This window comes from Rhagoletis pomonella, unplaced genomic scaffold (assembly GCF_013731165.1).
Source record: "Rhagoletis pomonella isolate Grant_MI unplaced genomic scaffold, Rhpom_1.0 Rhpom_scaffold_00010, whole genome shotgun sequence".
NCBI lineage: Eukaryota > Metazoa > Arthropoda > Insecta > Diptera > Tephritidae > Rhagoletis > Rhagoletis pomonella.
In genome coordinates, this window is record NW_023458564.1 from 12,131,555 (window position 1) to 12,154,551 (window position 22,997).

Consider the following 22,997-nt stretch of genomic DNA (forward strand, 5'->3'; position numbering starts at 1 on the left):
TTTGCTGTTTTGCTTGACACACCTTGAAAACGACGAGCTACGGGCTACATCTGCCAAATTATTTTAGCACGTACTCTTATGTAGACAATTATTTTGGTGGCGACAGAACTATACCGGGACTGTGGTTTTGGTCAGATTAGATTAAATGTTCAAAAGTTTTTTCTTCGAAACCTGCACATACTAATGTACATGATTGAACATGGCACTACTTTTGTGAATTTCCTTAGCAGGATTTTTGGGAAATCCGAGAGCGCAGCAACCCCGAGTTTAGCAGCTGATTATTGGTACAAAATTTTTTAAACAAATTGCAATTTGTGCTCGGTGGAGAAAACGCAGTTGTTTACATAAACGAGGATAAGAAAAAATATATAAGTATATCTATATTGTTCTAAAGTTTGTGAAACAATAAGAGCGAAAAGTCTATGTGTCGGGAAAGCTGGCGGTTTGACCAGTGAAGGAGTAAAGGATTTCGAAACATAAGTGGCGTAAACAAAGTCGTGCAAAATGTTTAATGGTTAGCAGCAGTACTAATAATAAAAATAAGTATTTTTCATATTGGTTTATATACATATTAGTTATTTATTAATTCAACTTTTTTCGACTTCAGTTAAACCCAGTGGTATCTTCGACAAAACCTCTCATTTGATGAGGTTTTATTACAACTTTTGCTAGAAAAACTATTGCAAATTATTGATTTATCTGATATATGTTTACGAATCTATGCATACATATTTATGTATTTATATTTCTATAAAAGGATGTAATCATAAAAACATATGAGTAGTCCACTTGCAAAGTGCTCTATGTAAAATTTTTTCGATTTTTGGTTTTTGGTGGTTAACGTACCAGTATTTAAAGTAGTTTCATGTCCACTAATAATACATTGCAAAATCCTTATATATTCTGAAAAAAATAGCATCAAATGTTACCTACTCTAGCTAAAGTCGCTATAATACTAACTGTAAGTATATATACACTTTCAAAAGTCGCTTTAATATTTATTGTACGTATTTATACAAGTTAAAAGTGGTCCATCTTGTGATGAACTTAGAAAACTGCAAGAAAACGTGGTACCTTCGGTGCCTAGTGGAAGACGTCGTAAAAAAAAGTCGACCAATGTTCATGGAAGAGAAAACGCGAAAAGCTAAAAAAAGCTAGCTATGTAAAAGTTACTGTTTCAAAACACGCTATATTAATTTTTCATACATAAACTTTGCAAAAACTACCATACTGCGATTTTGTCTTTTAAAGTTATTAGGCTGATGAAAATGAATGAAATTTGAATTTTACTTGTTGTTGTAGACGTTTTTTTTTATTTATGTCTTACTATTATAAAATGACATAACGCTGTTTGCAAGTGGACTACTCATATGATAACTTAGTTTTTATAAATGATTTTTTTTTACCGTGCCATTACTCAATAAAAAAATAACTACCGGCTTATGTATATAGAACTACATACATATGCATCTATAAAAGTCTTACACTTATTCCGCATTCTTGAACATTCTCATACATATTCGTTTTAACGTCCATATGTAAATGACCCTTCGTCACTTACGAACACATTGATATGATAATCATCCACCTCGGAACTTCACTCATTAGCTATTTTAAAAAGTTTTCACAATGAATCAAAAATAGATTTTGAAATAATACTATCAGTCGTACTATGAAATAATACTGTAATATCAATCTGCGTTTGTAGAGACAATAATTAAGGGATTCTCAAGACGTCGTAAGCATCGTAAAGTCTTAAAGTCGTAAAATTAGTCAATGTAATATAACAATTAAATGTGTTTTAGGGGATCCGCAGCTTATTATCGTCCCTTTTATGCATTAACTTCGCAATAGAGTCATTCTAGAGAATGTAAGAAAAAATTCTTATTTTCTTCCACTAGGATAGAGCAAATGCTTCTTTACTTCATAGTGAGCACCGATAGTAGGTTATTGTTTTATTTTAAAATTGTGTGACGCTGAAACTTTTGTTATAAGTGGTTATATCAGTTTTCCCAAAAAATTAGTTACGTGGTTAACTCAGAAACGCGACGTTATATATTTCCAACAGTTTGAAAACACTTTGGCGTAGTTACAATGAGTTAGAAAATTTGCAATTACATATTTATTTGATCGTTTTAAATTTTTAACGTTTTAGCGACTTTATGAAAAGATTTGCCTACAGGGTTACTTGCATACTACTTACTCGGTGTACTAAACACAAAGCTGGTGCGTCTGTTGTTGATACCATTTGAGTCAGAGCCAACACGTCATGCAGCTTCACTTAATTTCCGATTCACGTACATATTTTACTTACATATGCATGTACTTGCATAGTTGGATTTACTAATTATCTTTCTATGAAAAAAAGAAAGAGCTCTGATTCATAATAATTACTTCTATGTGAAATGTGTAAATGTAAGTCGAAAAACCTGAATTCGAGAAAAAACGCTTTAAACATTTGGATTGAAATGTTAACCTTATGGAGAAACCAAAATATATTCGTCTATAACTTTTTAAATAGCCTAGATGGAAAGATAGGGACTTCATATACACATGGAATAGCAGTTGCAGAATACGATAGCATATATAACTCAATTATTTCTTAAGTCGACTTAGGCGGTTATTGCTTATGACCACAGATATATTATTTCTAATTAGGCAGTAAATTGTATATTTGCTTTTAGTGCTTATCAAGATTTGAACCTTTGGACATGAAAATTTATTTTTGCTCTCTTAGCTTAATTATTTTAGTAAAGTGTTGTAATTAATATACATATATTACATTTGTTCATAGAAAATGTAAGACTTACAAAGGGTTGCGAATCGAATTTCTTTCCCCACAGCATCGGGTATACGTAACCGAAATCGTAGTGCATGCAAATGTATTTGGAGTACATAAACTTAAAGGACAAATTCCACAAACACCTGTTGCGTTAACTCCTGATATTAATATTCGGTATTGAAATCGGGGCGAAAAAATATTTGCTTTCAAAATGTTGTAAAATGATCCTCTTCCGATGATTATACTTGTACATATGTATTTGCACACATACATACATAGGTACGTAGATACATATATGAAATTAGTGATTAGAAAGAAAAAACAAGTAATTAATTAATTACTTGTAATACCTAAGAAATGCAATCAAACACATTTAATTTTTTGATTATTGGAATATTTAGGTAATAAAACGCTGATTTTCCCTTAACCGGCTTGCATCATATCACATAGGAGTACATACCCAAAGATAATTTACAAACATACTGAACATTGCAAAAACAGGCTCTAATAACTAGCTATGTATATAAATTCAGGTTGATATAAACATGGAATATTCTATTGAAAGTATTTGCTTTATTGTTCAACAAAAAACGCGAAAAGTAATTATTTTTATTGTTAATCTATGGAATAAGATCATCTGTTGCTCGTTCTTTAGTTAAGTGATTCCTCTTTTTAGTAGCAAGTAGTATGTAAAGAATTCACACAAAATGTATGACTTAAACTATTGCATCAATTTAAAATATCAAATGAATCTCTTAATTGAAATACAGAAGAACGAACGTATTCAGAAATAAATAAATACAATTTCTTTGATAAGAATTTAAGTATTAATCTTATTTACTTCTCTATGGCTTCATATACTCAATTCTCATTTCATCCATTTCATTTATTATACGAATTTTAATACATGAGTATTAATGCACATTCAGATACCCAGTAGATAAATTCAAGACTTAAAAGCCCTTCCAAAAGGCCTTCCTGAGAGACAATAGACCTTCAACTTTGCATTCCTTCCTCCTTTCTTTTTTGTATGGCGGGGCACGAATTGAAAGTCTCCTGCTTTCGCTACCTATAGTAGGGCTTCCGGAAGGGCTTTTTTGGACGAACTTCAGAAGGCCCTTTGGAGAAGTTTTCCTAAAGCTGCTTTTTTAATTAATAAAAATTGTACTTCTTAGATATATTTGTTTAACGTTCATACCAAATTCGGTTTATTCCAACTTAAAATACATTATATAATACAAAATCAAAATTCGTTTGTATTGCTAAATAATCTGAACTTATAAATTCGCGTCAATTGTAAATAGGAAAAGTCCTCCTAGAAGGCAAGCAGAGAAGCAATTTTTCCAGCCCTTCTTGGATAAACCTTTTAGAATGGGTTCACTTAAGAAGGCCTACCTAAATTATCTTTTGGGTATGTATATTTAAAATCTGTTCATCATTTTCCAAACAAATAATAATCACTCGACACACGTGGTCTCATATTTACCAAAACGACGTAGTGAAGTGCAAGTGTTAAAACAAAAATGTACATGTGCATACATACATATATGTATACATATGTATAAGTAAATACATATATATAAATAGTACCGCTCTTGATAAGTTTTCAATTCAGTTTATTGGGAATACTCTTGTATGTATGTAGAAAAGAAACAATCTGTAGAGTTCGTTCTGCATATTCCTTCATTAACCTCTGCTGGTTACTTCAAGTCAGTGAAATATGTTAGAAATATTTGGATCCGGTTAGTTTTAGTTTTGAAATGCATGGAAGTTACATACATATATATATATATATTTTAATTCGTTTACATTCCACAAACTCTGTATATTTCACCACGCAAAAACTGATAACAAGCTTTTTTTAACTGTTTTCAAACTGACTTTTTGGAATGGTTGTGATTAAAAATATTCAGCTTTGTTTTGAGTTTAATTTTCGCCCGAAGTCGTTCACCTTTCGCTTATGTATATTCACTGCGGATGGATGAAAAAATTTCGGTTGAATTTGTTTCCGAGCAAAACTCAACAAAAACTAACTTGGAAACTGAATGCCTCTCTTAATTTTTTCATTAATTGATTTCGACAATTTTTAACTTTGCATTTACCAAAAAATAAAAATAGAAATAAAATGAAAACTAATTTTTTTGTAGGGTGAATTGTAGCTAAAGCAACGAAACGCTTTTTTCTATGGTTTTTGATAAACTAAATTTAACATATCACAATTTAACCTGGCTAAGAATCTGCCTTACTTATGTTTTTTTAAATGTTCCTTATTTTTAATTTTTCCATTACATAGTTCTCCAGCGCCTTTTGGGAGGGGATACACCACCTAACAAAGTTCTTGAAATCAAAGGCGAATCATTGGGAAGCTTGCTGGTAATAGGACGGGATGAAGGTATGGTACTGTACTCGCCACCATTCAATTCTGTAGATAAGAAGGCGGGCTATGAAATTGTGCTCCAACGTCATGTCAATGATCCCGCAAACACATGCTTCAGCTTATATCGTTCACCCCTTCAACAGGACGCCGAGGATAGGTTCAACGCCTTCGTACATCGCTTGCCTGTGTTCGTTACTATCGTAAAGGAGGTAATATTATCCATACTGTGCAGTAATAAAATTGAAGTATTTTTCTTAATTTAAACTTAAAGAAGAATATGAAAGCATATAACTGAATTAATAAAAGATTTCGCTTTTTTAATTCGACTCTTAATAATCCGCTATTTTATTTTTCTATTTAATTAAAATCGTATCTCCCTACAGTTTTACAACGTTAACGGGCTACAAAAAGTATGTGATGCGTTGGCAGAAAATCCCTCCTGGTCATTGGCACACTTGGTTGCCTATTTCAATCTCGTTGATTACGTAAGTAATCCGAAAGTATTGGAATTCATCGATTATGCGGATCATGTGCATCTGATGTCGCCATTTCAGGTATAAGTTTTTGCATAATCGAATAAAGATAATGTAATATTTTTAACGTTACGTATTTGTATATATTTAGCTTGCCATAAAAAGCGGAAACAATGAAATGGTTAAGACGTTGCTGCCGCTTTGTAAAATGGAACATCTGGATAACAATAGTAACTCCGTATTTCATTATGCCGCTAGTACAAACAAAGAAATCATAAACGTAAGTACAAAAAACCTACTGTTTTAACCTCCGCAAAACCAGGTAAAATTCAGGCTGTTATTTCAAGATTTTTTTTTACCAATTCATCTTTGCCTTAGATTTATAGGCCGGAGCCATAGTCGGGCGTTAAAAAGACCTTCGACTTAAAACGAAATTTTAATTTAAAATTTAAGTCACTCATAGTCGTGTTAGAATAAGTTTTGTTTGGCTATGGAATGAAGCTACACGGGATAATTTATATGAATGAAAAAAATGGAGTATAATTATTAAGAAATGTGAATACATACTTTAATAAGGCCAGCTTGTGTTATCTGATTTATACAAGAATGATAATCGTTCTTGTGATTTATATTAAAAAAAATACCTTCTTAAAATATGTCAATAAAAATATAATTAAATGCATACCCGTTAATACATTTTGTAATATTAGATTGAAGGGTTGATATTCCTTATTTTTTGTTCGCTCCAGTTGTTGACCGCAAAAAGTACAGAAAACCTCAATCACATCAATTCGGATGGTTTCCCGCCATTACATTTAGCCTGTTTGTCGGATAAACCCGAATGCGTAAAAGCTTTACTATTAGCTGGCGCAGATGTTAACTTAAATGCCAAGAATATGAGCAAAATATACAAGACTAGTACACCTACTTCGGTTGCTGAATTTCTCAAAACCAATGCAAATAAGCTATACACTAAGGATATGAAATTCGGCGGCACTCCGTTGCATTGGTCTTCTTCTCGTGAGACATTACATGCGCTCATTAAGCAGGGATGCGATGTCAATGCAACAAATTTTGACGGACGCACCGCCTTACATGTGATGGTAAAACTTCTTTTTTTAATTTGCATGATTAAATAAAACACAAAACGCTAGTTACAACTTCTAATCCACAGATTGGTCGAAACCGTTTTGAATGTGTTGTTACACTCCTAGCTCATGATGCTGATATTGATGTATTCGATAAAGATGGAAACACCGCTTTACACATTGCCATCGAAAAGAAATTGGTACCTATCGTGCAATGCCTAGTGGTTTTCGGTTGCGATATTAATTTAAAAAATAAGGATGGGAAAACACCGCGACACATGGTTGGTAGTGATTCAAACGGCGGTAAAGAAAGTGAAATGCTCTATATTTTGCATTCAGTTGGGGCTAAACGGTGAGAAAATTTTATTTTGTTATGATTTGTTATGCTTAGATGAAGAAGCCAAATTTTCTTACATTGCTACCTATTTTGTATAACTATCATCAATACCCATTTCCTTTTAGATGTCCAGGATCGAGTACAAAATGCCCAGCTGGTTGTAACGCTAAAGGTACCTACAATGGTATACCACCTGAGTCCCCAGAACCAGTCGAGCAACGTCAGCATATTGAAAGTATGCTGGCATCAACTAGCCGCCAAGCAATGGATGGTCTCTTTGGTTCATCCTCTAATGGTAGCGCATTGACACCGGAGTAAGTTTTAAATGCCAACCAAATTACGATTTTCGATCAATAAAACGATCTTTCATTACTGGCAGGCCTACAGTTATCATTGATACTGAAAAAGAACAAAAGGGCCAAAGTATAATGGATGCGTTGCTCGGAATGTTTACCACCAAAGTAAATAACGACGGCAAAAAAGGTAGCATTCAAATGTATAGTATTTAATACTAGTAAGCTTAAATTGTGCTTTGTATATTTTAGTATCGCCTAGCAACAGCCTTGAAGGAGAGGGTAGTGGAGATGCCAGCGCAGCTCCAACTCCAACTACACCAGCTTCAATCGGCAGCGAATCTAGCAATAAAAGCGAAAAACCTTATGGCCGCGGACGTTTATTGTGCCTGGATGGCGGCGGTATCCGCGGCCTTGTGCTTGTCCAAATGTTACTCGAAATCGAAAAGCTCTCACAAACTCCCATTGCGCATATGTTCGATTGGATAGCTGGCACTAGCACTGGCGGCATCTTAGCACTTGGTCTCGGCTGTGGTAAAACAATGCGCCAGTGTATGGGCCTGTATTTGCGCATGAAAGAACAATGCTTTGTCGGGTCACGTCCCTATCCAAGTGAATTGTTCGAAAATATATTAAAGGATAACTTAGGTGAATATACAGTAATGACTGATATCAAACATCCAAAAATTATGATAACCGGTGTAATGGCTGATCGCAAGCCGGTAGATTTGCATCTGTTCAGAAATTATCACAGCGCCAGTGATATCCTAGGAATAGTTACGCCAATAAGTAAGTTTGATTTTTAATCAAGACGATCCTTATAATAATTACAAATGAACTTACTTTTTTTCAGACAATCGCCGTGTACCGCCACCACCTCCGGAAGAGCAACTAGTTTGGCGTGCAGCTAGAGCTACTGGCGCAGCACCATCATATTTCCGGTAAGCAGATATTCAGTACGTCGCGATTTTAATAATTTTACAATAGTGTTACACAAAACAAGAAATATTTTAACAATTTTTATAACACCTTGAATATTTTGTAAAGTTTAGAACCATTATTTTATTGTTCTATTTTCAAATGCTAACTCTATGATATAACCTTATCTACAAACGTTAAGTTCGTGAGTTGAAACTTGTTTAAGATTTTTGATTAATTAAAAGGCTATTTTGCTATTTTTATTTTCGGTTTTGCATAATTGATTTACTTTTCTGCTTGCGTTATTGATAGTTCTTTAATTATGTTATTTGTGTACATGTAAAATAATGAAAATAAAACTTTGTTCTTACTCAAATTCTTACAGTGCGTTCGGACGTTTTCTCGATGGTGGATTAATCGCCAACAATCCGACTTTGGACGCTATGACCGAAATTCATGAATACAATATGGCACTGCGCAGTGTTGGACGTGAAAAGGAGGCAATTCCGGTAAATTTTTATAACAAAAGCTATCTAACTCGCGAGGCCTCATAATACTTTTGCCATATTTGCAATACAAATATTATGTTGAGACCGACTAATAAGAAATTTACTAATCCGTCCTTTAAAATCTCTTTTGCGAGCGTTATAGCTTTTTCAAGAAGTAAATTCGTATAGTTTTTAGAAGCAACTATTGTTTGATGCAAATCTAAACCGTTTTCTCTATTGTGACAAAATTTTACCTTTGGATGTTTATAAATAAGTATGTAAGTTTGATTTGATTCTCTTAATAGCGCTTGTGTCGACATACATTTATGTAAAACGTAGATTTGGTGCGATATAGCCCACATTTGAAACCATTATTGGCTAAGATCTCCTACGGCGAAAAATTGGCTCGAGATATTTTGCTTATATTCAGAAATTGTTTTGGCAACATAATAATTTTGTTTTTGTTTTTTCTTTAAAAACTAACCTTACTTTTATATATTTCAAAATGAGTAACCTACAGCTCGGGCCAATGTATCAATTGAGACTTATTTTGCACCCTCGCGCATTTGTGCTTGTAACAGCCTAAAAGTATGTTCACTAGGGTGGAGCGGATACAAGAAAATGTAGGATTCGAAATTCTAATAGTGGGGCATCGTTGCCTTTGGACGTCAATTTGGACGACTATTAGTTGTGTTTTCGTAATCTCCAGCAAAAAATATCCAGTAACTTGCCAGTAACCAAATTTCGTAGAGTAAGCCAATATTTACTCCCAATGAGTGAAATATGCAAGAAAGTACGAAAACGCAAAACCAGCAAGAAGTTTTATGAACAGCTGATTAATTTGTTATTTTCCGATGCAACTTTCTTTGAAAACTAGTATTTTCCATCTTATTATATATTCAAATAGGTTTATTTTGTCAATTGCAACTCTAAAAGCACCACAAACAATTATGTATTTTGTTAATGTGAATTAGATTAAGCTTCGTGCCATCAGCTGTTTTTCTTACTAGAAAATAGTTGCTGGTAAAAATTTATCCAGTAAAAATCCAGTAAAACTTGCAAGTTCAGCTGTCAATTTTGCTCTCTCAATTTCCCCTCTTTTGCTAGTTTCTTGCAAGTTTTTGCGTACGAAAACGACATCCAGTAAAAAACCAGTAAAATTAGTACTGGATTTACTGGATAATGCGTACGCGAAGAGGGCTAATAATAGTATAGGCTTAACTTGCGTAAGATATCGTCAATTATCACTCAACACTACAACTTAGCCATAAGCGAAAATATTTTGTTCTTGTATTTCCCTTTTCAGCTGATGGTCACTTTGCCGACTTATAAGCCACATCAAAAAATTTCTGAACAAAAGTATAATGCGTTGGCCAATATATCGACCCCTTCAAAACAGTACCATGCGGAGTCACCTTAGACTTAGCCAGACTTAGCATAGTATGGTTTGGAGGCGTCGATATTAGGTTAGGTTACGTAAATTAAGTCTAGACTAACTGAGCCTTAGGCCAAAAAATAGTTGAAATCAGTTAATACTCTCTAGAATTGTCCTTGATTTTAAACACTTTTTTGTAGAAGGTGTTCATTTTCTCGATATAGTAATGTAATAACCGATTTCCAAATAAATTTAGGAGTATTCTATTGACGTCCAATAAATTTCGAAACGTAAAATTTTTAGTTCCGCTCCACCGAAATGTCACACTGTCGTAATTTACGCCTCATTCGTAATTTATGAGCACATTTGTTGAAATAAAGTAAAACTATGTTCACATTACAACGCAAATTACTTTGTTTCGATCAAATGACTTCACATAAACCAAGTGCGTTAACATTTTCTTTCATAATTTCTATAGATATGTGATTAGCACATGCACGTACGAGTGTGTGGTTTGTACTTGATTTCAAAACAAAAAAAAAAATGGTTGCATAACTTTAGGTATTTTTTTAATTTCCTCAACAGTGGGGTCTTTTTCTTCATTTGTTTCCTGATTTATGATAAATCATCTCATTTCTATTTAATTCATTGATAGATTTTACAAAGCGAAATTACTTGATTTCATCATGATTTGCTTGCAAATTACAAATGAGCCGTAAATTACGATAATGTGAGCATGCTTTTAGTTACAATAACCCGTCAAAAAGCTGTAACAATCCTTAGCCTCACTTTGAGGCTTATGAGTAACCTGTATCTCTAGGTTATACCTCCCTAATAAGATCTTAGCCTGACGAAGACCCGTGATCTTTCGCCAGTTTGGTATTTTCTTTTCTGAGCACTTCCTTTATCGTGCTGGGAGCTAACGCAAGGAAGGGCGGTACCCATATCAGTGTATATTCGTATACCAGTAGAGAAATAATCGGTAGAGAAGAGTTACAGAAACGAGCTACAGGACCAATGAGGTTTTGACCTCGAAGAATGATAGAGCCAAAAGTACCGCCAAACTATCTTTTAATATAAGGATCCAGTCATTCGATAATTCTCTACGAAGGTTAATCTCTGTTCGTGTTCTACACTTATCAAATATCTATAGAAGTCATGCAGACAAGTGTTTATGGGAAGCAATTTGATCGAATCATGGAAGAATGCAAAAATTAATTGATTTAGCCATTATGTCGGTCCAGGGGTTAGGTTAGATTGAAGTGACCAACCTCGTATTTTTTAGCTGGTTGTTATATCACGCAGATCGTGAACACTCTCCTACTCCAGCCGGTTGGTAGCCTATGAGACCGAATATTTACCGTATTCTCACTTCAGCTATGTCGGTTAAACCCTCGAAAAATTAAACCACGAACTTTCTTCTTCTTTTACAGAGTGCGGAACATCTGCATAACAGCTGCCTCAAGATTTCTAGTTCTTCATTATTTCTGCAGCTTCTGCAGAAGTCGTTATGGCAGGCTCATGGCTAAGTCACTTATGCCCAGAATGAGAAGACCCTTCGACCGTTTCTCGTTCCATTCTAGCCACCTAAGTTTTGTGACTTGTCCATTTATCATATTCTACTCGTAGAGTGAGCGTTGCGAGCGCCATGCCATAACCCTTCTAAGACTGCGAAATCGGACTGATGTGCCTTCTTTTGTAAGTTCATCCGCCTTCTCTTCTTCCTATTATTTGGTACTGTAACCGCCTAAGCGATTTTGGCCGAGTTCAACGAAGCTCGTCAGTCGTTTTCTTCTGTGCCAACTGACGCCAATTGGAAATGCCAATTGAATCCAAGTCCTTTTCCACTTGGTCTTTCCATCGCAGAGGGGGTCTCCCTCTTCTTCTCCTACCACGGGTTCCGAGTTTTATACTTTCAGAGCTGGAGCGTCGGTGTCCATTCGAACGACATGGCCAAGCCAGCGGAGCCGCTGTTGTTGTTGGTGTTATTGTTGTAACAGCATACAAATTCCCCAAAGAGATTTTGGGGAGTGCTGGAGTGACAGTCCTTGGACAGATATAAATCTGGGTCGTTCCGGTTACGTAGACCCGACTGTCGTGGGAACGCGGAGCCGCTGTATATTAATTGGATTACTTGCTGACATTATTATCGGTGTTCATGCGAGTTCCCAAATAAACGAAATTCTCCACTTTATTTAACTGTCAACTGTGAGTGCCAAGGCGCGAATGCGTTGACTTTTTTTTTATAACAGGAGATACTTCGTCGTGTCCTCGTTGACCACCAGACCCAATCGCTTCGCTTCCTTTTCCAACTTGGAAAAGGCAGAACAGATTTCGCGGTTCTCTTTACCGATGATGTCGACGTCATCGGCATACGCCAGCAAATGCACGCTCTTGTACAAAATTTGTTTCTGAGCGGTTTAGTTCTGCAGCTCTTATTATCTTCTCCAACATCAGACTAAATACATCATGAAAGGTCTGAGCCCGGCTTGGCAGCGAACAGCTCGGAAAGGTCTTTCCCAATTTTGACGGAGCTGGTGGTATTGCTCAACGTCATTTTACATAGCCGTATGCGATTCGCGGGGATGCCAAATTCAGACATCGCGGTGTATTGGTGACTCCTTTTAGTGCTGTCGAAAGCACCTTTGAAGTCGACAAGTAGATCGTGAGTGTCGATCCTTTTCTCCCGGGTCTTTTACAAGATTTGGCGTATTGTGAATACCTGGTCTATGGAGGATTTGCCCAATAAGGCCCAATCAGTTCGTTGACGATGGGTTTCAGTCTTTCACACAATACGCTCGATAAGACTTTGTAACCTATGCTTAGAAGGCTGATCCCGCGGTAGTCGGCGCGTATCTCGTTCCTTTTCTTGTGGATTGGGCGGAGCACAATTAAATTTCAGTCGTCGGGCATGCCTTCATCTGACCATATTCTGCACAAGAGTTGATGCATGTACCTAATCAACTCTCGCCGCCGTACTTGAATATCTCAGCTGGCAGGCTGTCAGCTCCGGCAGCTTTGTTGTTTTTCAAGCGCGCTATTGCTATTCGTACCTCGTCATAGTCAGGCGATGGAACATCGACTCCATGATCAAAGACTGGCAGCTCAGGTCTTCTCCACAGCTAGGGTGGAAAAATGTTTCCTCCATAATTTTGTACGTTGTGGACATCACACACTAGGTCGCCATTGTTATTGTTACAAGAGTTCGCCCTGGTCTCTAAACCTTCCGTAAGTCGCCTAACTCTCTGGTAGAATTTTCCATTTTTCCTATCGGCCAGCATTTCAAGCTCTTCGCACTCACATATTTCGGCCTCTCTCTTCTTATTGCGAAAAATACGTCTCGCTTCCCTCTTCAGTTCCCTATAACAGTCCCACATAATTCGCGTTGCGCCCGATCGCAGCGTGGCCGTGTAGGCGGCATATTTTTTCTCTGCAGCTTCTTGCTCGCTGAAATCCGACTAACAGGTGTATTCTGCACGCTACCGAATGTTTTGTAACCGGAAAGTTATATTACCACAAAATGTTACCAGTTCTTGTCACCGCGATTCTAGGTACGTTGGTAATGCAGTTAAAATATTCAGCAATTCAGCTATGAATAATTGTGGAAATTCTGGCATTGTATATTTCACGGGGCAATATTTTGCTACCAGCTTATGAGATGGTAACAAAATTTATCGGTAACAAGAGTACACAGAATGCGAAAAGTGTTTTAAAATTGAAAGGAACTTTATTTACCGGTAGCAAAATTTTTATTACCAGCGCAGAATAGACCTGTAAGGGTGCGTTCACACAGAAAGCCGAGCGGAGCCGAGCGAAGCAAGGCGGAACAAAGCGAAGCTGCTGATGTTCACATTGAAAGAAGCGAAGCGAAGCTCTTCTCATGGACTCTGCTGCAAAGATACCACAAAACTTGCCGTCAATGAAAAGCGGTAATTAATACTTGCCCAATTTTATTCAAAAGATTCGTTTTAAAATTCGTTTTTATTTGAATATTTTGATATCTTCAAACAGCAGCGTTATGAAACATAAAAATTAAATAGAAAATTCAAAATCAAAAACTGCTTTGCTTTCAGCTCCAAAACGCTTATCAAAAATCTTGCGTATGAACACTTTCATATTGCAATTTGAAAGCTTCACTCAGCTCGGAACGAATTCGCTCGGCTCGGCTCCGCTTTCTATGTGAACGCACCCTACTTCCTCGGCGGCGGTAATTGATGGGCGCGCAATGTGGTTCCGCTGTCCGCATATGTCGGATTGTTGAAGAGTCCTCTCTGAGAGCACGTGTGAGAGTCGAGTAGCGAATGCATTGGACGTCTGTTGTGCTGCAGCTTTGCGACGTTAAACTTTCTTTGCATTTTTGTGCGCACATTTTTTGTTGCATAGAGGCGGCTGTGTATCTTGGCTGCCACAAGTACGTACGTCTAAAACCCAGGAAGCCTGCCTTCCGTCTATCACAGCATGATCGATTTGGTTTCTTATTTTTTCGATCTGAAGACAGCCACGTAGCTTGATGGATGTTTTTGTGCTTGAACCTAGTACTGCGTACTACCATGTTACGGGCCCCGGCGAAGTCAATCAGCCTCAGTCCGTTTTCGGATGTTTCATATCACATTAGCTCTGCATTAATTGTCTGAAGATATATAGATTTGTTAGAGGATGTGCACTGCGATCTTAGGTCTATTCCGCCCTCAGAGCTTCTCACACCTCGTCCAGCCCTAGTGCTCTGATTAAGCTTATCAGTTTCAGGGCTGTAGAGAGTGAATGTGTTCTTCTCGCCACCGCATCACATTCTAAGAGGAGATGCCGTGAGGTTTCAGGTCGCAGTAGCGGCAGGAGTTGTCTGCGCTAATCCCTAGGGTGTGCATATGGGCCCGCAGCCTGCATTGACCTGTTAGCAGTCCTGTAATAAATTTCAAATGAATCTTGTAAAGTGTGATTAGTTCTCTAGATCTTCTGGGGTTATAGCTTCCTAGAAGTTCTTTCGCTTGCGTTAGTTCAGACGTGTTCTTCCAGTTTGTTCTACTTAGGTGTCGTTCCTTTGCTCTTAACTCTTCCCTGATAGTTTGAGAGCCGACAGCAAGGAAGGGTTCTAGTCCCATAGGTGGAGTTGCTGCTGCTTCTCTAGCTAGGCTGTCGTTTCCCTGTATGCCTTTGTGACTAGGGACCCACATCAGATGTACCGTGTTGAGTTCCCCCAGGGCGATCAGTCTCGTTACACATTCCCATACAAACCGTGAATGAATTTCACACGACGATACGGCTTTTCGTGTAGCCTGACTGTCGCTGCAGATGACAATGTGCTGTCTTCTTGATGGTCTCTGCAGAATTACTTCCGCACAAATTTGATGGCAAAAACTTCCGCCTGAAAGATACTGCGGTAGTTCCCCAAGGGAATGGAGATTGACCTTAGGGCCATGTATTCCTGCCCCTATACCTTCGTCAGTTTTTGAGCAGTCTGTGAACCACCTTTGGGGTGGGGCCGAAAGGTGTTATCTAAGATTGTCTCGTTCCAGGTTACCTTGCTGCCTTGTTCAGTTCTGAACTAATCCTCCAAGGTTCTTATCGTAACGATCTCATCTCTATTGAGCTGGGAGATAGGAATCTCGATTCTGATTTCCTCTCCCAGTCTGCTCGGGATCACATTGTCTTTTCTAGTACCCTCCCTCATGAAGTTGAGTAGGACCTTCTTGGCAGTCTGTTCTATGACTATGTGGAGTGGCGACAGGTTCAGGATTACTTCCAGGGCCGCGGGTGGACAGACACGCATGACACCTGTTATACAGGTCCACGCCAGTCGCTAAAGCCTGGAAAGCGATGCCCTTACTGTTATGAGAGCAGTCCTCTCGGACCATGCCACTGCTCTATATGTAACTATTGGCCTGACAATCATTGTGTATATCCACCGCTGATTGTAAGGGCTGCACCCGATGATTTGCCGGTCAGTCTTCTGCATACCGTTAAAGTTCGTATGGCTTTTGTTACAGCGTACTCAACGTTTTTTTCCGTAAAATTTTGCTGTCGAGAATAACCCCTAGATACTTTGCTTCATTGTATATTTCTATCAAAGGCGGTGAGGTGGTAGTCCTTATATGGTTGTCTATAACCTTCTCCATCGCCTTGATAAGGAGCGATGTTAGGCTAATCGGACGAAAAGATTTGGAATCTTGGGAATTAATTTCACAAAGGCTCCCCTCCACGCCTGCAGGAGATAGGCCAGTGCCAGACTTTCCCTCGTAGCATTGGTTAGGATCGGGATTAGCAGGTCCAGTTCTTTCTGGAGTAAAATCGGTCATAGGCCGCCCATCCTATGGGCTTATAAGGTTCAAATGAATCTAAGGCCCATCGTGCGTTTGATCAGGTGAAGATACGCTTTGCTGTCTTCCAGTCCTGCCCCTAGCTAATAGTGCTGCCGTAATGTTGGTGATGCCACTACAAAATCCGTCGCCCATCCGATTTCGCCCATTTTCAATACCAAACTACCTTGGATAAATGGCAAGCTTTTAACCAAAATTCGTTAGTTTTTGAAAACTTGTTGGCTGCGTTTCTTTATACATTCCGGATAATCCCATTTCACAGCCAGAATAAACAGAACGCGTTTGAAATATACGTTAACATATCATCAGGAACGTTCTAAAGAATAAGTAAACAAAAAAGTTGATTCCAAATGTTCAGAATTAATAAAGAAATGCAGCCGTTAACTGGTTAAAAATGTATCTTTAATTTTGTAGGTTTTTATTCGGCCAGTCCTTATTCTCCATTTTATACTTTGGATTTTTGCCAACAAAATTACAGAAATGGGCATTCAAATTTCATCATTTTTTTTATGGTTAAATGTCAATTTTACAAATATTTCTGCTCCAGCACCATCTAGCGGATCAAGCTAAATTGATGAACTTTGATAACTCCTTCAAATTTCGTCACATATGGAACAGTTTAGGTGCGCATAGCGGACAAACAAAAAACGTTCACATATACTCATAAGATAGAGTAATTTTTGTAGATATGTACCCAGTTAATGAACTCTTCTTGTACGCTTTACAGGTTTCTATTGTAGTTTCTCTTGGTACCGGTCTGATACCAGTAACCGCACTCAAAGATATTGATGTATTCCGCCCGGAAAGTATATGGGATACCGCTAAATTAGCCTATGGGATCTCAACAATTGGTAAGTGTACACATTGAGCTACTTTTGTGCTCGCACATTAAATAACGCTGATATATTTATTTTCAAAATGTTTAGGCAACTTGCTCGTCGATCAAGCAACGGCTTCTGATGGTCGTGTCGTTGATCGGGCACGGGCTTGGTGCAGCACAATTGGAGTGCCCTATTACAGGTAGATACAACTAAGTTTTTCCAGTCTTTTTTAGCCTAACTAATTTCTATCTCCGGCATCAGGTTCAATCCACAATTATATGAAGACATTGCTATGGATGAAAAGGATGATCAGAAATTAATCAATATGTTATGGCATGCTAAGGCCTACATGCACAACAATCGTAACAAAATAATAGAAATGATTAATTTATTAAAATAGCATATAAGAAAAATTTAGACCGTTTCCAATATATCCATTTAAAGTAATTTCAAAAATGTTTAGATATAATAGTTATTTGTTAGGGTATGTACGCAGTTACAAATAAAATAGTGCAGCTGGTTCTTCACAAAAAACGAGGCGGTTTAAAAATATAATCATGAATTTTATGAGCAAGTGCTTTAAAAAATTCGGTGGCACTTACACTTCACACGAATGCAAAGCTGCACATACAGGCATACATACATATGTAAATCTTTTTTAAAATAACGCAGAATATCTTAAACTAGATACATAGATGGCAGAAGTCCAAGCGACTTTCTCAAAATACATATTTACCAATATTATCAACTGTCAGTCACCTGATAGGTAAGCGTTTGCTATACGCATGACAATATCTTAGTAACGCCATCTACAAAATCGAAAGTAAATCGACTACTGCTAGTACCAACAGTTAAAATTATATTTATGTACATGTATTTTAGATTTTGATATGAGCCCAATGTGTACTAACATACGAATTCACAAATGTCACTTTCGAGCAAATTGTGAACCAACCGACTTACATATAAAACCATCAAAACGCGAACAAATTTGAAGATGGCAATTTTAGCTGGGCTGAGTCGGATAAATATTTCATGTACATTTGTGTAGCCTATAATAGCGGCTTTATTATCTCTTTTAGGTTCGATAAAATTCACGGAGAAAATATTACTATACTTTTTAATTCAAAGATCATCTCAATGCCTTTATTCTACTTTTTATTGTTCTGCTTACGGAGAAATTTTATTAATAAGTTTAATCTAATACATACAGTGACTGAAACAAGTGACCCCGTGTTGATTTTTTTTTTAATATTCGTAATGTTTTTCGAGCTTTTTTTTAGTATTTTTCTAAAAAAATACCGTCCAAGCTTTAACGAAACGCATATAAATCACAGTTTCAACTATAAAAAATTTTGGTAAATTCAACAAAATTTCCACTTTTTAATCTGAATCTTTAAACTTTCCATTGAAGTGCAAGTTTCAGCCGGCTAAAAAATCACGTTGACTTTTGAGATTTTTTTTTGAGACTGTTTTTTTTTTTATATAACAAGTGCAATTTACAAAAACTGGCGTTAATTTTTTTAAATTTTGTTGCGAACGTTCTCCCGCATTTTATTTCATAAGAAATTCATGCTTATATGAAAAAAATTCGTCACCCAAAAAAATTTCAAAAATCAATTAATTTCCTAAATTTTGTGTTAAGTTTTAAACTGTGATTTATATGGCTTTGGTTAAAGCTTAAACGGTATTTTTATAGCAAAATAACAAAAAAAAATAGCTCGAAAAATCAGTATGATATTCAAAAAAATCAACACGACGTCACTTGTTTGAGTCACTGTATGTATATATGTATGTACGTTAGAACTAAAAAAGATTTCGAAAAAATTATATTTAAATTTAGCCTATCATCGCGAGCAGCATTTTAATTGAAACTACATACTATTTTAAATAATTTTATCATTTTATATCAAATATTTTTCTAGTAGTTTATTATAAATGAATTATTCTTTTTTTTTTGTCAGTATATATTAAATGTTTTATAAATTTAGCCAAATGCTTATTTGAATTTCATAGAAAAACTTGAAAAATACCTTTGTATGTGTTATAATAATAGTTTCGAATCGCAAGTATTTATTTCAAAGATGCCAAATGCTACCACTTAATTGAATGGATGTTTATATTAAAATACACATTTTGTAGCAAATAAATTAAATTTACAACTAATAAAAAACTTTTAAGTAGCTAAGTCAAGCTTTTTTCATTATTTCTTTACTTTTGTCTATTCCATTAGCGTAAGGCATTATAAGTATTTGGGCATAGTTTATATATTTTTATAGAAATTGTGTTAACTAACATAATAGTTTGTGATAAGAAAGAATTTTAAAACTGTTCTTGTGTTTTTGGAGCTTTACATTTCCTTTTGGTATCACAAATATGCAAGCTGTAATGCAATAAGAAGCTCCTATTTTAATTCAATTTATTGCATTACATATATGTAAAAATTATCATCTGAGTATTTATGTCGATGTATATATTCATTAAATTTTAAATAGAATCATAACGGAAATTCAAATAAAATGAAAACGTGTTTTCAAATGATTTTCGCAAGAACTAACAAGCACCAAGGACATGTGAGCCACGGAAAAATGGTAAATAAATTTATTACTTTACTCCCTTTTATTTTCAGACAAACCTCTAGATGACCTGAGATGTACCGAATATGCAATTTATAATATTTAGATACATTTGGAGCAAGAAATGTTGGTGCAATCTTCCACATTTTATCATTTTGAGCAAGACATACCGATTATTTTTTCTGCATATTTTTAAAAGCAAAAGAACACAAGCATGCGTGAAAATTACTATGTTTGAATAGATACTCGGGAGTTATCCTGCAGCAACTTGCAGGAGAGTATTCTCTCTCAAATACAACTATTTTCAAAAGGTACGCGAACATAAAATTTGTAAAAACTTGCAAGTTTAAGGTACAACTGATCGAAATTTCATTTACATCCAAAAGCGTAAGACTGAAAATATAAGTTAATTTGCTAAAATCATTCTTACACGATATGTAGGTAACTGCTACTTTTCTGATATAGGTCCTGTTCGAGACCCGTAATAAAAGTGGCATTACCTCTTTTAGTTTCCGTGACATTGAGTAAAAAGTATCGTTAACTTAGTACACATTTTTATTTCATTTTGTCGTATTTCATACAAAGTGGGTGCAAAATTGTGCACAAATAACGCATACGACAAAGTGTTACTAAATAAAATCCTTCATAAACTCAAAACTAATCAACAATAAGCAATAAAATGAAATAATTTAAAAATTTTGTTTCTGGGTATATCGAGCCCTAACCGTCAAGATAACGTAAGCGACATTTTTTTCCAAATTTTCATTTTGATGCAAAAATATTCCTAGAGCATCTAGATGCATTTCTGCATCTTAAATAAAATTTTGAAAAATTTCGCTTACGTTATTTTGGCGGGTAGGGCTCGATATGTGTATGCATGTACTTATATAAAAAAATTTACTTATTTATTTTAAATAAACATCGGCCTCAACACTAGTAACATTCTCCGAGAATTTGTTGAAAATCAATCTTCGGGTTTTTGAGAAATTGCATTCCAAAATTCAATCGCGATTCCCCAAAACCTGCCGAAAGTAACGTAAGACTGCTTTTACACAGTTCAAGTATTGAATTCAATTCTGCCCGCATGTGGAAGAGAGGGGATGAGAAGAAAAGGGACGAGTACACATGCGTCTGTGCCGTCAAGTCGTTTCAACTTTCTTGCTTTGCTTTTGGCATTTTCGTTGCTTCCCATTTAAAGAATCAACAACTTGAATTCAACAGAATTGAAACTTGGTAAAGCAAATAGAAAACACAAAAGAGAATCTTTCAAGTACTTGAATCATGAACCAAAAATACAAGATCACGCGGGCAGGAGAGTAGCCCGTTAGAATCGCATTTAGGAAAAAAGTTTAACGATTTTGACAATAGCCGTTTGTTTACATTTCTTCATTGTTTACAATTTGGTCGTGGCTTTTTACTGCAATTTTCTTCTTTTTCGCCTGTGAACACGTGTGTACACATAAGGTAAAGAATAATTTCCCTGCAAAAATCGTTGGACCATGTACTCTATTTGTGGTAAATTGGAGTACTTACAAAAGTGTTCCTCTGTCATGCTGTAGCGGACCAACTCGTGTCTCTGCGCCAGCTTATTGTTTGTTATCCGATCACTGCTCGTGTTTTAACGAAACGTGATTGAAGTTGAGCATTTGAAAGCACATCTGCATGTCTGGCTGTAGCTGAACGTGTAGAGATGCTCGCTGTTAGTTCTTAGCTCCCAGCATGTTCGGGTTCGAATACCGTCAGAGGCAACATGTAATTTTTAATTTTTGTCTTGGTTTTTATTAATTTCGAAAAAGCATTTGAGAAGTGAAGAACAAAAGCGTGTACAAACGAAAAAATATAACAACAATGCCCATTGTTAATATGTTGGAGTAGTTTTGTGCTACTCTGATGTAATGCAGGGATGGAGTATATGGTCCTGCCCTAGGACATCGCAATGTTAATTGGACCATATGTTTTATATGAATTGTGGTTAATTTTGGAGTACTCTTTGGTCCTTAGGGAGTACTCTTTACACGCATGCATGGAGTAGTCGCGATTTTTGCAGGGTTAACACAACGGCGTGATTTATAGAAGAATTTGCATAATAAAAATGATTATTCATGCGTTCAACAATTTCGCGGTTTTCTCCGTTCTCTTCGTTGTTTACTTCTTACAACAAAGATGGCGTCGAGATTTCGGCAGATAGAAAATAACTTTTCGTTCTTTCCTTCCCGCGTGATCTTGTGTCTTTCGTTCATGTACTTGAATCATGTAAATCGGGTGTACGACAATCTTTTGCCCAGGCGACGCACAGTGCTGGGCAAGGCGAATTTATATAAGGTGGTGTTACTAGCTCAGCTGATTTTGTGTATGTGTTTCGCCGCACGGCTTCTATCAAATTGAAAAATTTTGTTTGAATTTCTACACACACTCTTACAGATTTTGACAGTTTATGTCGCCAAAGCAAAAACAAAATACATGTAAATTTTTGTTTTTGTACTCCTGCTATCTATCACCTTATATTAATTCGCCTTGGTGCTGGGTATTGCGAGTACTTTCACCGCGATTTGCATACAACACAATTCACCACAATTCGCCATATACCACATAGACATTTAAAAGAAATTTAACAGAAATTGTTTATCTCCAAACACAACTAGGTCTGCGCATCGGGAACAAATATCAAAATTTTTTTTATTTTACACAGACTACCCGCTGGCTTATATTGCGATGCATATTTTCGTTCATAGTCGTTAACGTTTCGTGGTAGAAAAATAAGGAATGCATTCCCTATTTTAGTACTGGGTAACCGTCAGTGATCGGACTCCGAAAACATTCTGTGTGGTAGAATCTGGGAAAAAATGTGGTAGATTTCAAAAAAATGTGGTAGATCTCTGGGTTTGGATCAAACTTTGTACAAAAATTTAAAAATTTCTGCAAGGTTTAACCTAAATGGTAAACTTTTTAATTAGACTCTAGAAAAATTTAATTTTAGTATAATAAAGTGCAAGATTGAAGTTGCTAAAAATTGCGATGAGTTGAGTGGCAATTTTTTTCCTTGACAGTGTAAAGCAGTTCTTTCCATATTAAGATATTTTTCGAACATATTTTAAGAAATTTCAACAACCTTGCGGAGTACTGCCAGCTTTTCCTTTTATCACATCACGAAGTAG

The 22,997-nt window shown here is 36.1% G+C and overlaps 1 protein-coding gene across 4 annotated transcripts; it reads left to right on the forward strand.

The window, feature by feature from the left end:
* Nucleotides 1-92: 92 nt before the first annotated feature.
* Nucleotides 93-17,800, forward strand: LOC118746051 (85/88 kDa calcium-independent phospholipase A2). Of its 4 annotated transcripts, none has more exons than XM_036479784.1 (15): nt 93-514; nt 5,076-5,368; nt 5,543-5,713; nt 5,784-5,912; nt 6,382-6,735; nt 6,807-7,072; nt 7,183-7,371; nt 7,437-7,540; nt 7,603-8,139; nt 8,204-8,291; nt 8,471-8,473; nt 8,654-8,777; nt 17,173-17,296; nt 17,372-17,465; nt 17,528-17,800. In XM_036479784.1, exons 1-15 carry the CDS (start codon nt 505-507, stop codon nt 17,664-17,666), a joined length of 2,625 nt encoding a protein of 874 aa, XP_036335677.1. In that variant the 5' UTR covers nt 93-504; the 3' UTR covers nt 17,667-17,800. The 4 variants fall into 4 exon arrangements, with proteins under 4 accessions (XP_036335677.1, XP_036335678.1, XP_036335675.1 ...); XM_036479782.1 differs by lacking the exon at nt 93-514 and adding an exon at nt 4,390-4,524; XM_036479785.1 differs by lacking the exon at nt 8,471-8,473 and having other exon boundaries at nt 505-514; nt 17,528-17,666.
* Nucleotides 17,801-22,997: the final 5,197 nt, after the last annotated feature.